A 14,482-nucleotide genomic window follows, 5' to 3' on the forward strand; every position below is an offset into this window, starting at 1 on the left:
GTTGGGGACGCTGATGGTGGGGGAGACTGGGCACATGGGGGCAGGGGGCACATGTGAAATCTCTGTACCTTCTCAATTTTGTTGTGAACCTAAAACTGCTCTAAAAATTAAAGATTATTGGGGTGCCTGGGTGGCTCAGTGGGTTGGGCCTCTGCCTTTGTTTGGCTCAGGTTGTGATCTCGGGGTCCTGGGATCGAGCCCCACGTCAGGCTCTCTGCTCAGCAGGGAGCCTGCTTCTCCCGACCCCACCTGCCTCTCTGCCTACTTGTGAGTCAAATAAATAAATAAAATCTTAAAAAAAAAAAACTTTAAAAATTAAAGGCTATTAGTATTTTTTGTATTGAGCATAGTTGACACACAGTGTTCCAGGTGTAAAAAAAAAAGTCTCTATTTTTTTGTAGTATTTTATTTTTAAGTAATCTCTACACCCAGTGTGGGGCTTGAACTTAGAACCCCGAGATGAAGAGTCATATGCTCTACCCACTGAGCCAGCCAAGCGCTCCTGAATTCTTCATTTTAATCAGCTTAAGTGTAAATGGCCATGTGTGGCCAGTGGCCCCTATAGGACAGGACCATAAGTTCTGTGAGGGCAAAGAGAAGTTGAGTGAGATTCAGAGAGAGGTTGAACGATCAATGGCTGAGTGAATCAGCACAGCACTTGTCAGGAGTTTCTGGATGGTTCCAGCCCCTACGTGCCTTGGGTGATTCCAGGCCACCGGCATATCTGAGCTGTGTTACCCTCCGAGCCCGTTTCCCCGCAAGGAAGATGATTGCCCTGTGACCGTGAACCTCCCCGGGGCCTCACCATGAGGATCCAGACACAGATCCATCTGTATTTCCTAATTATTTATTTTCCCCCTAGTTTTTATGGAGGCGCCATTTGCTGGGTTTCAATGCAGATGTGCACCTGCGACCCCCTCCCACCGACCGACATCATGACGCCTACATCCCTCTGTGGTCCCCACCCTCCCTCGCACGCAGCCTCTGCTCTTCCTCCTGGTCACAAGCAGCCATTGTGCCTTCGCTTGGTGGCCTGACACTGTTTCCCCCGTTACACTGGGTCCCTCATGCGGGCAGGAAGCACATCTGCTTTCTTCTCCGCTGCTCCCCCTGTTCCTGGCACGATGCCCGGGACAAATAGCGGTTGGCTAGAGGAAGGAAGGAGGAACGGAAGGCGGCCGGGCATACGCTGGGCCCTTAATCAATGCTTGTGAAAGGAGTGAGTGACTCAAGGTGGAAGCTTCCAGCAGAGCCCAGGGCTTATCACCGCCCCTGAATGGGATCCAGAGAGCTAGAACTGGCCCCAGAGGAGGTGGGGGGTTGGGGGTTAACTACTGCTTCAGGCCCTGCTGCCTGGGCCTCTAAGACAGAAGAGTGCCACGCACACTGCTCTCACACCTCCTCCAGGACGGGCGCCCAGATACATAGAGGTAGCCCAGGGCCCCTGAGGGAGTGGGACTGACTCCTCCAGAGCCCACGCCACACACCGGTTGTGCTGTTTTGTGTACTGAACTAGGAAAACCTGCCAAGGAGAGCTCCGGGGTCAGTCACAAGCTCCTGTTTGGTTTTGGAACGTCTTAGAACAGTGCCCTTACCCCAACAGAGTCGCTTTGCATGGAGTACCATTACTTGTGTCCCTCCCAACCTGCCTCAAGCCTGTGGGACTCTTAGACACATCCCGCCCACAGGAGGGTCTCTGCTGTCTTCTGTGAGGTGGGAGCCAATGGGCCACCAGATTCCTGAGCCACAGGGAGAAGGGAGCAGCAGAAAGCTGGAGCCGCCCTGGGTCCATGGAGGGAGGGGCTGGTCCCCTCCAGGCCTCAAATCTGGACTTGGGGTTTGATTCTGGGCCTTTTCCTCCCTCTTGGGATACAAGAGCAAGGGGCATCCTGCATGGCTGTCCTCCTCCATTCTACGCCCCCCAGCCCCATCACAGCTTCTAGCAGAGTGCAGGCAAGCCAGCCTTAGGAGCACTGCATTATAAAGTCAGAAACTGACCCCCAGCACCAGGCAGACCCTGCCCAGCCCCCAAGGAGCCCAGCCCCCACAGATCCTCGGAAACCACGTCCTGAGTGCACAATACAACGGTGCGCAGCCACCTGCCACAAGGCAGAACCCAGGCCCTGGGCAGGGAAGCTCCATCGCCGTTAACCAGACCTATTCTGTGCAGAACTGACACGCCCCACCCCAGGCCCTGGACAGCACTGTGGAGCTGCCCTACATCAAATCGTCTCAAGGCCGTTCCTTTGCTGGGTAGGAATTAGAGGCGAGCTGGCAGTCAAGAAGGGATTCCACCCGGAGTCTGCACCAGGCCCATCAGGAAGGATGACCAACAGCAGATAGAAGGTCTGGGGGGGCCTAGGACCACCTGATTCCCCGTCTGCAGAGCCCAGGCCTCCCACCTTCCCAAAGCACCTGACCTCAGAACTTGGTGAGAAATAGGATTACACAGCCGGCAGGCAAAGGGCCAGGGCCCTTAATTCCCTCTATCCATCTCTGAGCCCATGACTGTTCCGTTATCAGGACTCAATACACCTCAAAACCCCTTCCCTTCGAGGCAGGGACAGCTTGGTCCCCACTGTCCCACCCCTCTTCCCAACACCAAGAAGCCACGTGTCCTTTCTTTAAGGTGTGCACACTTTATTGAACTGGTCTTGTCAGTGTACAGGGAAGCCCCTGGCTGCCTCGTGCCTCAACCCCACTCCCAAGAGGATCAAAAAGCCTTCATGAATCTTGAATTGGAGGGGACAAAAAAGGGGGAAGCCATGATGGCAGACCACTCAAAATAAAACAAAAAGAACAGGTATTAAGGCGAAGATTAAAAAAAATTTGGACTACATAATTTACACAAAAGCAATTTTATCACCCTCCCGTGTGGACTCGGGCGAGGACTGCCCCTTCTCAGAGAGAAATGGGAGTGGCTTTTGGGAAGGCAAGGGACTTCCTGTAACAATGCATCTCACAATATTTGGAATGACTATTAAAAAAAAAAAAAAAAAACACAATGTACAATCAAAGTCCTCGGCCACATTGTAGAACTTTGGGGATGCTCGCTCCAACCAACTGCTGTCACCTTCACCGTTCCAGTTTTTAAATCCTGAGTCAAGCGCCAAAAAAAAAAAAAAGAAAAAAAAAACTGAAAAAATTCAAAAACGATTAAAAAAAAAAAAAAAACCCAAACAAATAAAGCCATGCCAATCTCATGTCGTTTTCTGCGCAGGTTAGGTTTTGTCAAGAAAGGGTGTAACGCAACTAAAGTAACAGTCCGCCTAGAAGCATTTGCGGTGGACGATGGAGGGGCCGGACTCGTCGTACTCCTGCTTGCTGATCCACATCTGCTGGAAGGTGGACAGCGAGGCCAGGATGGAACCCCCGATCCACACGGAGTACTTGCGCTCAGGGGGGGCGATGATCTGGGGGAGGAAGGGGACAGGTTAGCGGGAGGATCCAGCACACCGTAACCCAGGAGGAGAGGCACGCCCACAGGAGCCCCACCCACCCCCAACCCAAGGGGGGCCCAGGTCAGCAAAGTGCCCACCTTGATCTTCATCGTGCTGGGCGCCAGGGCAGTGATCTCCTTCTGCATCCTGTCGGCAATGCCGGGGTACATGGTGGTCCCGCCGGACAGCACCGTGTTGGCGTACAGGTCCTTGCGGATGTCGACATCACACTTCATGATGGAGTTGAAGGTAGTTTCGTGGATGCCGCAGGATTCCATGCCTGAGAGGAAACACGCCAGACTTGGCTTCCGGGAACGGCCACGAGGGTGACCCTCTGAGACCAAGGGCAAGAAAGGCAGGCGGGGCTCACTTACCCAGGAAGGAAGGCTGGAAGAGCGCCTCTGGGCAGCGGAACCGCTCGTTGCCGATGGTGATGACCTGCCCGTCGGGCAGCTCATAGCTCTTCTCCAGAGAGGAGCTGGAGGCCGCAGTGGCCATCTCCTGCTCGAAGTCCAGAGCCACATAACACAGCTTCTCCTTGATATCACGCACGATTTCCCGCTCGGCAGTGGTGGTGAAGCTGTAGCCACGCTCCGTAAGGATCTTCATGAGGTAGTCCGTCAGGTCCCGGCCAGCCAGGTCCAGACGCAGGATGGCGTGGGGCAGGGCGTACCCCTCGTAGATGGGCACAGTGTGGGTGACCCCGTCTCCGGAGTCCATCACGATGCCAGTGGTGCGGCCAGAGGCATACAGGGACAGCACAGCCTGGATGGCCACGTACATGGCTGGGGTGTTGAAGGTCTCGAACATGATCTGTAGTGAGAAGAAACCAGGTGATGCCCAGGAAACCACCACAAGGGGGTCAGGCTAGACTAGGGACATGCAGAAAAGTGCAAGGAACACAGCTCAATGTGCTGGGGATCCCGGGATGGGGATTCACTTCAGACCTATTGTGCACCTACTGAATACACACTCCAAGGCCACTCGACACCAGCCTCATCGGCTTGGTCACACCAGCCAGTGTTAGTAGTACCTACAACCCATAGCATTTTATAACCTCAAACGCCTAATCAGAAAGGCAAACACAAGAAAGAATCCATCTGGGGAAAAAGCGAATAGAACCTGCAGAGTTCCAAAGGAGACTCAGGTCAGAGAAGAAAGTCCTAGGAGAATGGCAGAAGAAAGAACACGTGAGACAGGGCGTGGCACAGAAAGGCAAGAAAGGATGGGGTGGCCGCCCACGGAAGGCCAGTGGGCCACTAACCTGGGTCATCTTCTCACGGTTGGCCTTGGGGTTCAGGGGGGCCTCGGTCAGCAGCACGGGGTGCTCCTCGGGGGCCACACGCAGCTCATTGTAGAAGGTGTGGTGCCAGATCTTCTCCATGTCGTCCCAGTTGGTGACGATACCGTGCTCGATGGGGTACTTCAGGGTCAGGATGCCCCTCTTGCTCTGGGCCTCGTCCCCCACATAGGAGTCCTTCTGGCCCATGCCCACCATCACGCCCTGCGGAGGGAGGGGCGAGGCGCCCTGAGCACGGGCCCGGAGGCACCGACCTCCTCCCCGGGAGGAGGCCCCACCTACGACCCCCACCTAGATCAGAGCCAAGGCCGGCGCCCTACCTGGTGCCGTGGGCGCCCCACGATGGAAGGGAAGACGGCCCGGGGGGCGTCGTCGCCTGCGAAGCCGGCTTTGCACATGCCGGAGCCGTTGTCGACCACGAGCGCAGCGATATCGTCATCCATGGCGAACTACGAAGGGAGTCGGGCCTTGAGCCGGGGGTCGGGTGGGGCCGCCCCCGCCCAGCCCACTTCCGGCGCGCCGCGGCCTCGAGCCGCCAGGGGGCGCCGGCGCGCGCTCACATTGGGGACAAAGGCGGCCGGGCCGGCAGCGTTATTACCATAAAAGGCAAACGCTGGTTGGAGGCGGCCCCGCCGCGCGCGGCAGGAAGCCAGGCCCCCGCCCCCTCCCCACCCGAGGCTGGCTCCGCCCCCGCCTCGTTCAAAAAAGCGCCGGCTGGACTGGCGCGCGGCGGCCACGCCCGCGGGAGCCGGCGGCGCGGAGAGGAAGTGCGCGCAGGCGCCCTCGCGCCGCGGCGACCCCACCCCTTCCGGCCGGCCGCACCGCCCTCACCCCGGCCGCGGCTCCCGGCCCAAGCGTGCACGCGCACGCGCAGCCCTGGCCCCAGCCCCCACCCAGCCGGCGGACCCGCCGCGCCCACCCACCCTGCCATCCAGCCGCGCGAGCCAGCGAGCCGCTGCCTCGGACAAAGACCCGCGGCCGCCTAAGCCTAGATCGCAGCACGCCGTGGGCGCGCAGTGCGAGCGCAGTCCCGGCCCGAGCGAGGGGGGAGCGCGAGCCCCGTTGCCCGTCCCCGGCGGCTCTCTCCCGGCGCCGAGGCCAGAGGCCGAGAGGCCAGCCGGCCGCCCGCCCGGAGGAGGCGCCGCGGGGCCGCAGCGAGCCCCGGCCGGCCCGGGAACCTACCTGGGGGTGGTGTAAACCGGCGGCGGCAGCGGCGGAGCGGCGAGGGCGAGGGGCCTGTGCTCGCGGGGTGGACGCGGTCTCGGCGGTGGCTGCGCGTCGCGCCGCCGGGTTTTATAGGGCGCCGCCGCGGCCGCTCGAGCCATAAAAGGCAACTTTCGGAACGGCGCGCGCTGATTGGCCCCGCGCCGCTCACTCACCGGCCTCGCCGCACTGTGCAGCATTTTTTTACCCCCTCTCCCCTCCTTTTGCAAAAAAAAAAAAAAGAGAGAGAGAGAGAGAGAGAACGAGCCGGGCTGGGAGAGAGCGAGAGCGAGATTGAGGAAGAGGAGGAGGGAGAGAGTTTTGGTGTTGGCAGCCCTTGGGTGCTGGGCCCGTGGGCCGCCGCCCCTCTTCGGCAATGCCTGATCTGGCCCCTCTCCTGTTCTCTACCCCGGGACCCCCTGCGTCACATGAGCAGTGAGCGCCCCGGTGGGCAACGGTCAGCATGGATGCGAGGGTCCCCGGTTTCTGTGGGTGCATGCTTAAGGAGCAGTTGCAGGGGAAGCATTGGTCCACAATAACTCCACTGCCTAGAAAGCCTGGATTGGGGAAGGGGGGGGGCTTCGGCTGGGGTGCTTAGCTTGCTAAGTGAGGGGCATTACTACTCAGACACCTGGGGCTGAGGGGTATGGTATACTGAGGGGGAATTAGGGGGCTTGTGGCCACTTAACAGGGTTCTCAGGCCTTAGAGGCAGGACAGGCATCTGGAGCAAGTGACTGGAAGTTCCCTGTGAAGAGGGCTCCAAGCCACCCCAGCTGCAGGCCTGCACCGAGGTGGGCTCTGTAGAGCAGAGAAACTGTCCCCATGGAACCAAGAGCTGCCTGGTCACACCCAGCGGATCCCGGCCTGAGCCCTTAGCCCATGAGCCAGGCAGCTGTTGGGGGAAGGCAGGCAGGGCTGCTCAGCACAGCTCTGGGACCTGGGGCGCACCATCCATCGTCTGTCTGTCATGGGTGGCTGCAGCTGAACTTCTGTCCTGGACCATCTGGAGCCTGCCAAGGATCCTTAACGCCCCAGAGATGAGTTAGCTTGAGGGGCTGTGGGGTGGCACAGACAGTAGCCAAAGACCCACTGTCGTCAGAGGAGACCCTCTCCTTGTCGCCCTTTCCTGCCCTGGGTCTGTCCACCAACCATTGGGCAAGATTTGGGTATCTGGGAGTGTTCTGGGTGGTTCCCTGCTCTGAGAGCCGCCAGTTTGGCAGGCAGAGCTGGTACCCAGATGGTGACCATGGGTGGCCAAAGATGACTGGTGTGTGGCCGACAGAAAACCCCGGGGGGCCACAGAGGGACGTCTGGTTCAGCCTAGAGGACCATGCACCTTCTTGGAGATGGTGGCAGGAAGCTGAATTTTCACACAGAAAACGGGAAATGGTCTTGGTAGGGGCGCAGGCCTGTAACCACTGGGGTCTGTCTCTGGGCACCCCAGGGCTTTGCCGCACGTAGTAGGGCGTCATGAGCTGTGCGTGTGGAAACCAGTGACCCCTCCGTCCATATATGGATGTACAGTCTGGTCCTGCCCACCACGGGTGGCTGGTAGCAGGGCACTCTGTAGTTGCAGAGGCCATATCTGGGTGGGAGGGGTGACCCTGCCCCAGTGCATAGCAGAACCCTCAGGCTCAGAGCCCCACACCAGCACCCCTAGATCACTGCCAAGAGATTTGCTGCCTGCAGCTCTCCCATCTCGGCTCCAGGCTTGGGGGAATGTTCCCCACCTGTCCACTCCCTGCCTCCCGGGGACTGCCCTATCCCTGGCCTTGTATTTCTCAGTCACGGGCATCTGGCCAGCCAGCTGCCCTGGGGCCTGCCAGCCCTGCAATTTGGGGGCTGGGGAGAGACCCTCTTTTTGCCTGGGGGTGAGGGCTGCTTGTGGCTGCTCCCTGAGCCTGGAGGGGTGCTGGGCAGGCTGGGACTAGGGCCGCAGGGCCAGGGACGGGCTTACATCTTCTCCAGCAGGGATGGGCTAAGGGGCAGGGGCACCAGCCCAACATAACCTCAGACTGGAACACTACTGGCCCTAGGCCTACAGCAGCCATTTTCTGGAGCCCATCTGGGAAGACCCCCCTCTGTGGGGGAGCCCTTTGCCATCTGCACCCTATACCGCCCTCCCACTTAAGACCTTCACAGCTTGGCCTCCCGCTCCAGACTGGGAGCCCCGGCACCCACCTCCTCCCACCGCACCCTTCCGGGGGCTCTGTGCTGATGAATGAACAAGTGTCTCCCAGGGTATCCTCAGCCCTAGGAAAGAACACTGGGAAGACAGAGGATTGGGAGGGGGGTGGGCCTGGAGCCTAGGGGGAGGGGCGAAGAAAAAGAGGAAGTGGAGCCTGTGGGAGGAAGTGGGAGGAGACAAGCCGGAGAGGAAGTGAACAGGTTCTTCGCTTGGGAACTTTGCCCTTTGCAGGGAGATTTCCGAGCTGTCACCCAGCCCACATACGGACATCCCGAGCCTTAGCCTGGCTCACCCAATGGCACTTCACCTGCTTTCTGGGGCTTTTTTATCCCACCACCCTGGTTCCCACCACCCTGCAAAGCATCCAAGCAGGGGACACTTAACAGTCCTCCCCAAGGACAACACCTCTCTACAGAAACTTGACCTGTGGCTTCTGGACTGTTGGCTCCAGGAGGGTGGAGAGGCCGCACACTGAGCAGGGGCTCTGTGAAGGCTTACGGATGAACGAAGGCACAGAATACTCTAGCAAACACACGTCCTTTTTACAGAGGAGGAAACTGAGGCAGGACTGGAGTCCATCACAAAGGACACTAGGCGCAGGGTCCTGGGGAGTTTCATGCTGCCCCTCCCTGGTAAAGTGTCCCCTGGAGTGTGCCCAGGGACTGGGTCCAAAGGCTGTTCCAGAGTTTGAGTTCTTGGGTCCCACTTCCCTTATCTCCTGGGGTCCAGAGAGAAGAGCCACCAGCCTATGGTCACACAGCCATGGCTCCTGAGGCCCCAAGCCTGCAGTCTGTGCCACCTTTTCCCCCTGCCGTCCTCCCCGGCTCCAGGACATTCTCAGAATATTCTGGACCTCAGGATTTCTGAGGGATGGGGCTTGGGTTTCCTGTGCCCCCTCCCCAACTTTTCCTATGCCTCCGGGCCAGCTCGTGGGGATGCCTCCTCCAGGAAGCCTGCTGTGATTTCCTCCTTCTGCTATCAACCCAGCTGGGATCACATAGCAGGGGCACAGCCATGAGCCAAACCTCTGGGATCACGCTGCTCTCGTGTCCAACACACCAGCACCAACCAGCCAGGCGCGCTTCCAGAGCGGAACGGCACCAGGCACTGTTTTCAGCAACACCCTGCAGAAAGCAGGTGTGATCCCGGAGACAGACCTTAAATGAGAGAGTGAAAGAGAACTCGCTCTGCCACCTACGAAAGAAAGCAGCAGGTTTCCTCAGGAAGGAGGGAGCTCCTTAAAGGGCAGTCAGAGACACCCCGCCCCGCACCCCCCCTACCAACACCGCAGGAGCCAAGCAACCAGCTGAAGGAGGCCCCCCTCGGAGGAGGCAGGCAGGAAGGCTGGGCTGGGCCCTGTGTGCTCTCCTGGGCAGCAGCCAGGCCCTCAGTCCCCACCCAGGCCTGGCCTCTGGCCAGAGTGTCCCAGGGCCTCAGCTGGCCCCAGGCTGCTCACTGAAAGTTATCCACCCCCCCAAGGGGAATCCCCACCCTGGAGAAGCTGGGAACTTCTGATACTTCTTGGGAGAGTTTTAAAAAATCCTTAAAAACTACCCATCTCTCTTCCTGTGCACCAGGGCACTCCTGGAAAGTTCCCAGCCTTGCTTACTTGAACTTGATTGAATTTTCAGAAATAGAAAACAAGGTTCCCTGGGCTCCCCCACCCCTTCTACATGCACCAGCTGAGCCCGTTCTTCTTGGCCCAGACCAGCTTCTGGGAGGGCTTGCTGTCCCCATTCCGCAGAGCAGAACCCCAGGTGACCCAAACAGACCCCGAGTGCCGACAGGGAGCCGGACGCTGGGACCCTCCCAGGCAAACGGGAGCAAGGAGGCGGGAGGGGGGTGGCGGGGAAGCTGAGGCATCCTCGCCTCCGCCGCGGTCCTCCTGGCAGGGTCTCACAGCCCACTCATCACCACAACTTGCCTGGAGCAGCTGGTGGCTTGCCCAAAGCCCCCTAGATGCCAAGGTGGCCTTCGGACACCAGGTCCTTTCATTCTGCAGACCAGGGCCTGAGAAGCCAGGCGACACAGGCGGGATCAAGCCTGGTGACACAGGCTGGATCAAGCCTGGTGGGGTCATCGGCAACTTCAAGGCCTCCTGCTGGGGCCCCCTGGGGAGTGGGAATCAATCGCAGGGCCAGGAGGCACCACACACACTATGCCCCTTAGTCCTCTGTTCCCGATTTGTGAAAGAAGGCAGGGGGGCAGCTGGCCCGCAGGGTGCCCCGAGCGGTCAGTGACATGGGGTCTGCCGCCCCAGCTCCGGGGCCAAGCCCCCAGAGATCTGCTCAGAGGTTCAACCCCCTTCCTGGCTGGGTGGCCTTCTCCCTGCTATTCTGCCTGCCCCAGGGGCCTGCAATGCCTGAGGAGTTGGACAGAGGGAGGGGTGCCCCTCCTGGAGGGCCCGGGGAAGTGAAAGGGGAACGGAGAAGGGGGAAGGAGATGTTGGAAAGTGCGGGCGGGCGGGGCAGGCTGACTCAGAGGCCAGGCTCACACACCTCAGGGCTAAGCCTGGCCTCCCCAGTCCCCGAGAGTCCCCGAGGGCCTGCTCTGACCAGAGCTAAGCCTGAGTCACGACCCAGAAATCTCACCTCACCCCTGCCAGCGCAGCCGGAATCTCCCCATTTCTCAGACTCACAAACTGAGACCAGCGGCCACAGGGCTTGGTCTTGCAGTTCACCGCACGCTGTGACGCAACCACCACACTGCCTTGCTGGTGGGCAATGGCCAAGCCTGGGTGTGTGGCTGTGCTCAGCACCCCTGCCTGGCCGTGGGGCACCCCCCACAGGGCTCCACGCCGGGCACTCCATGGCTGGCGCTGCTCCTCCAGCCGCGGGGCCTGGGGCCTGTCCAAGTGGAAACCCGATCGGTCATGGCCACAGTAGCTGCGTCACCAGCCCCTGCCCAGCCAGAAATCTCTGCTGCTGCTGCTGGGCTTGCCAGCAACCTGAGCCGGCTGTGTGGCTGGGCTTCCTGATGGCTCCCCTTGCTTGGCCCTGTGCCGACTGCTGGGAACACGGGGGTGGGGGTGGGGGATCCCTGGCCTGCCCTGTCCCTCCCCTGGGGATGTGGTCCTGATTGGATGAGGTTGGTCCTGGTCTAACCCAGAGAAGGGACAGAAGTCCTGGGCTTTGGTTGGATGGATCGGGCACAGAAGAAGTTTCCCCAGTGGACTGACCTCCATTGGGGACCGGTGGCAGCAGCCAGGGCCCTCCTCCCCTCATTTCCGGGATCCCGAGAGAATCATTTAGGCTAAGGACATCACCTGGACTGCTGAGACCCCCAGCATGGGGGATGAGAGTGGGGAGTGGGGCTGGCACCAGGTGTGCTCACAGCTGTGACCCAGGATGTGTGGTGAGGAAATTGCAGGGTCAGTCCGGGCCCTGGTAAGATTCAGGGATAAACCCATGGTGCCCAGGGCTGGAAGGCCACATGCAATCCTCTCTTAGTGAAGCCAGGGTGAAGAGGGCCCCAGAGCAGTTGGGGTACCCCAGGAAGTAGCGCCCTGCCCCCTCCAGGAGGCCCCATGGATAGTGAGCTCAGCACTATCTTTGGGGGACCCCAGTCTTTCCTTCTTCGAACCCCACTGAGGCTCCACACTAAGATTCTGCTCTGTTGCTCGCCCACTGGATGTCCTCGGGGAAGTGACTCAGCATCTCTGAGCCCACCAGGGTCTGAAAGACCATGTGTGGATGGCACTGTCTGGGTGGGCCTTCTGGGCTTTTCAGCAGCTTGTCACAGACTCTCAAAGCTGGCCACCACCCGGCTCCTTAAAAAAAGAGAAAACAAGGCCCAGAGATGGGCAGAGCTGGCCCAGAGGCACACAGCCCATGTGGCAAGCCAGAGCCCAGGCCTGGAAGGCTGGAGGTATGCAGTCTGTGTGCCACTGGAGGGCCAAGTGGATCCGTCTGGAAGGATGCAAGATGCTGCTCCCCACGGCCAAAGGGACCTGAGCAGGCCCTAGTGCGTGGACAGTTCTCGCGGCCACTTGGGGCCTGTCTCCCCAGGAAAGAAGCTACACGCTCAGGCCTGGCCTTCCCCACCTGGCCAAACCCAGTCCTGCCCGAAGCCTCATTCCGTGTCCCTCTCAGAGCACGTGAACTTCAGGTCCCTCAAACCATCTGGCTCAGGAGGGAGTGGGGCCCCCCTTGCTGCCCCCCTACTTGCCCTGGGGTCCCCTCTCTGTAGGCTGGTGTATCGCGGTACACCCAGCACCCAGCAGGCACCAAGACTGCAGAAGTAGTGGCGCCTGGGTGGCTCAGTGGGTTAAGCCTCTGCCTTTGGCTCAGGTCATGATCTCAGGGATCTGGGATCGAGCCCCACATCGGGCTCTCTGCTCAGCGGGGAGCCTGCTTCCCCTTCTCTGCCTGCCTCTCGGCCTACTTGTGCCTGCCTCTCTGCCTACTTGTGATCTGTCAAATGAATAAATAAAATCTTTAAAAAAAAAAAAAGACTGCAGAAGTAGATGGAAAGTTCTAAGTGTGTAGCTTTGTCATCTGCCCTGTTGGGGACATAGGGAAGACCACTGTGAGAGTGGCCTTGGGTAAGTCGCTCGCCTACGAAATCACAGAGCAGAAACACTGGGCCAGCCCAGACTGAGCACAGGATGGCCATGTGCTGGTGACCTTGGGCCTTACACACTGTGTCCCTGTGGCATGAAAGCCAGAATACATCTTCTTCATCCCAGGCTTGCGGAGGGGGCTAAGAGGTGAGGCGCTCTCCAGCCTTGCAGCCACCTCCTGGGTGGTTCCCTGCTGGGCCAGCTCCAGGAGGCCTAGGAGGGGAGTGCTGGAAAAAAACCCTTTCTGCCTGCCCCCCCTCTGTACCCCCCCAGCATGTGTGTAACCTGTGTGAATTCACAAGAAAAATCGATGTCTCTCACTGGTCCTCATGCTCGTCACACACAGAGCAGGTCCCTTGAGGGGTGGATGGTGGGGAAGAGAGAGCCAGTGACCCCGCTGCCTTCTCCCTCTGCCCTTCCGCATTGTTTTTCCACCAGAGAATACCCGTATGACATGTGGGTGAGGAGGGGGCATGGGAAAGGGGAAGGGAGTGAGCGAAAGACTTGGAACGAGAGGCCACCCAAATCTCCAAATCACCAGTAAAAATAAAATGATGCTCGGGGTACCTGGGTGGCTCAGTTGGTTAAGTGTCCGATTCTTGGTTTCTGCTCAGGTCTTGGTCTCGGGGTCGCAAGTTCAAGCCTCACATTGGGCTCCACACTGGGCATGGAGCCTCCTTAAAAAAAAAAAAAAGATGCTCAACATCACGGGTCAATGGGAAATGCAAATTAAAAACACACTGAGGGGCGCCTGGGTGGCTCAGTGGGTTAAAGCCTCTGCCTTCCTGCTCGGGTCATGATCTCAGGGTCCTGGGATGGAGCCCCACATCGGACTCTGTGCTCAGCGGGGAGCCTGCTTCCCTCTCTCTCTCTCTGGCTGCTTCTCTGCCTGCTTGTGATCTGTCAAATAAATAAAATCTTTAAAAATAAAATAAAATTGGGGGCGCCTGGGTGGCTCAGTGGGTTAAGCCGCTGCCTTCGGCTCAGGTCATGATCTCGGGGTCCTGGGATCGAGTCCCACATCAGGCTCTCTGCTCGGCAGGGAGCCTGCTTCCTCCTCTCTCTCTCTCTGCCTGCCTCTCTGCCTACTTGTGATTTCTCTCTGTCAAATAAATAAATAAAATCTTTAAAAAATAAATAAAATAAAATAAAATTTAAAAATGTAAAATAAAACCACACTGAGATGTAGCCTTATCCCCGCAGTGGGATGGCATTCCCAGAGGATTGGCGTCCCCAGTGCTGCTGGGGACAAGCAGCCGCTAGAAGATTGCAGGACTGGAATTTCCACAACCACCTTGGAAACTGTTCACAGGGCCCTGAAAATACGACCTGGCCATTCCACTCCTAGGTATTTATCCAAGAAAAAGGAGTCTGTGTGTCCCCCAGAAGACATGAGCAGGAATGTTTGTGCATATTCACGTATAATATAGAGTAACATAATACGTATTTATCAATGCCCCAAATGCACATGAGAACTAGGGACAGACAACCGAGCTGCGGTGCCTTCATGCCTGGGAATGGACTACTTCTGGTGGGCTCCAGACCGTCAGTCTCAAAAACACCGTGTCAAAAGGAAGAAGCCAGATGCAGAAGTAGATGCCACGTGATTCAGTGTTCACAGAGTTTACAGACAGGGGTGGGAGGTGGTGCTGAAGTCAGGTTGGTCGCTGCCCTTTGGGACTGAAAAGGGCATGAGGGAGCCTCTGGGAGTTGAAAATGTCTCTTGGTCTGGGTGCTGGGTGTAAGTATTCGGTGGGGGGCAATTCACGCAGCTACGCACTAAGGATGT

The 14,482-nt window shown here is 58.6% G+C and overlaps 1 protein-coding gene across 1 annotated transcript; it reads right to left on the bottom strand.

The window, feature by feature from the left end:
* Positions 1 to 2,619: 2,619 nt before the first annotated feature.
* On the bottom strand, positions 2,620 to 6,062 carry ACTB (actin beta). Its single transcript, XM_059155638.1, has 6 exons — positions 5,923 to 6,062; positions 5,061 to 5,189; positions 4,705 to 4,944; positions 3,815 to 4,253; positions 3,539 to 3,720; positions 2,620 to 3,413 (listed from the first exon to the last, which is right to left on the bottom strand). The coding sequence occupies exons 2-6, from the start codon at positions 5,181 to 5,183 to the stop codon at positions 3,270 to 3,272; spliced, it is 1,128 nt and encodes a 375-aa protein (XP_059011621.1). The 5' UTR covers positions 5,184 to 5,189; positions 5,923 to 6,062; the 3' UTR covers positions 2,620 to 3,269.
* Positions 6,063 to 14,482: the final 8,420 nt, after the last annotated feature.

The sequence above is a fragment of the Mustela lutreola genome, chromosome 17, assembly GCF_030435805.1.
Source record: "Mustela lutreola isolate mMusLut2 chromosome 17, mMusLut2.pri, whole genome shotgun sequence".
In the NCBI taxonomy this organism is placed as follows: domain Eukaryota; kingdom Metazoa; phylum Chordata; class Mammalia; order Carnivora; family Mustelidae; genus Mustela; species Mustela lutreola.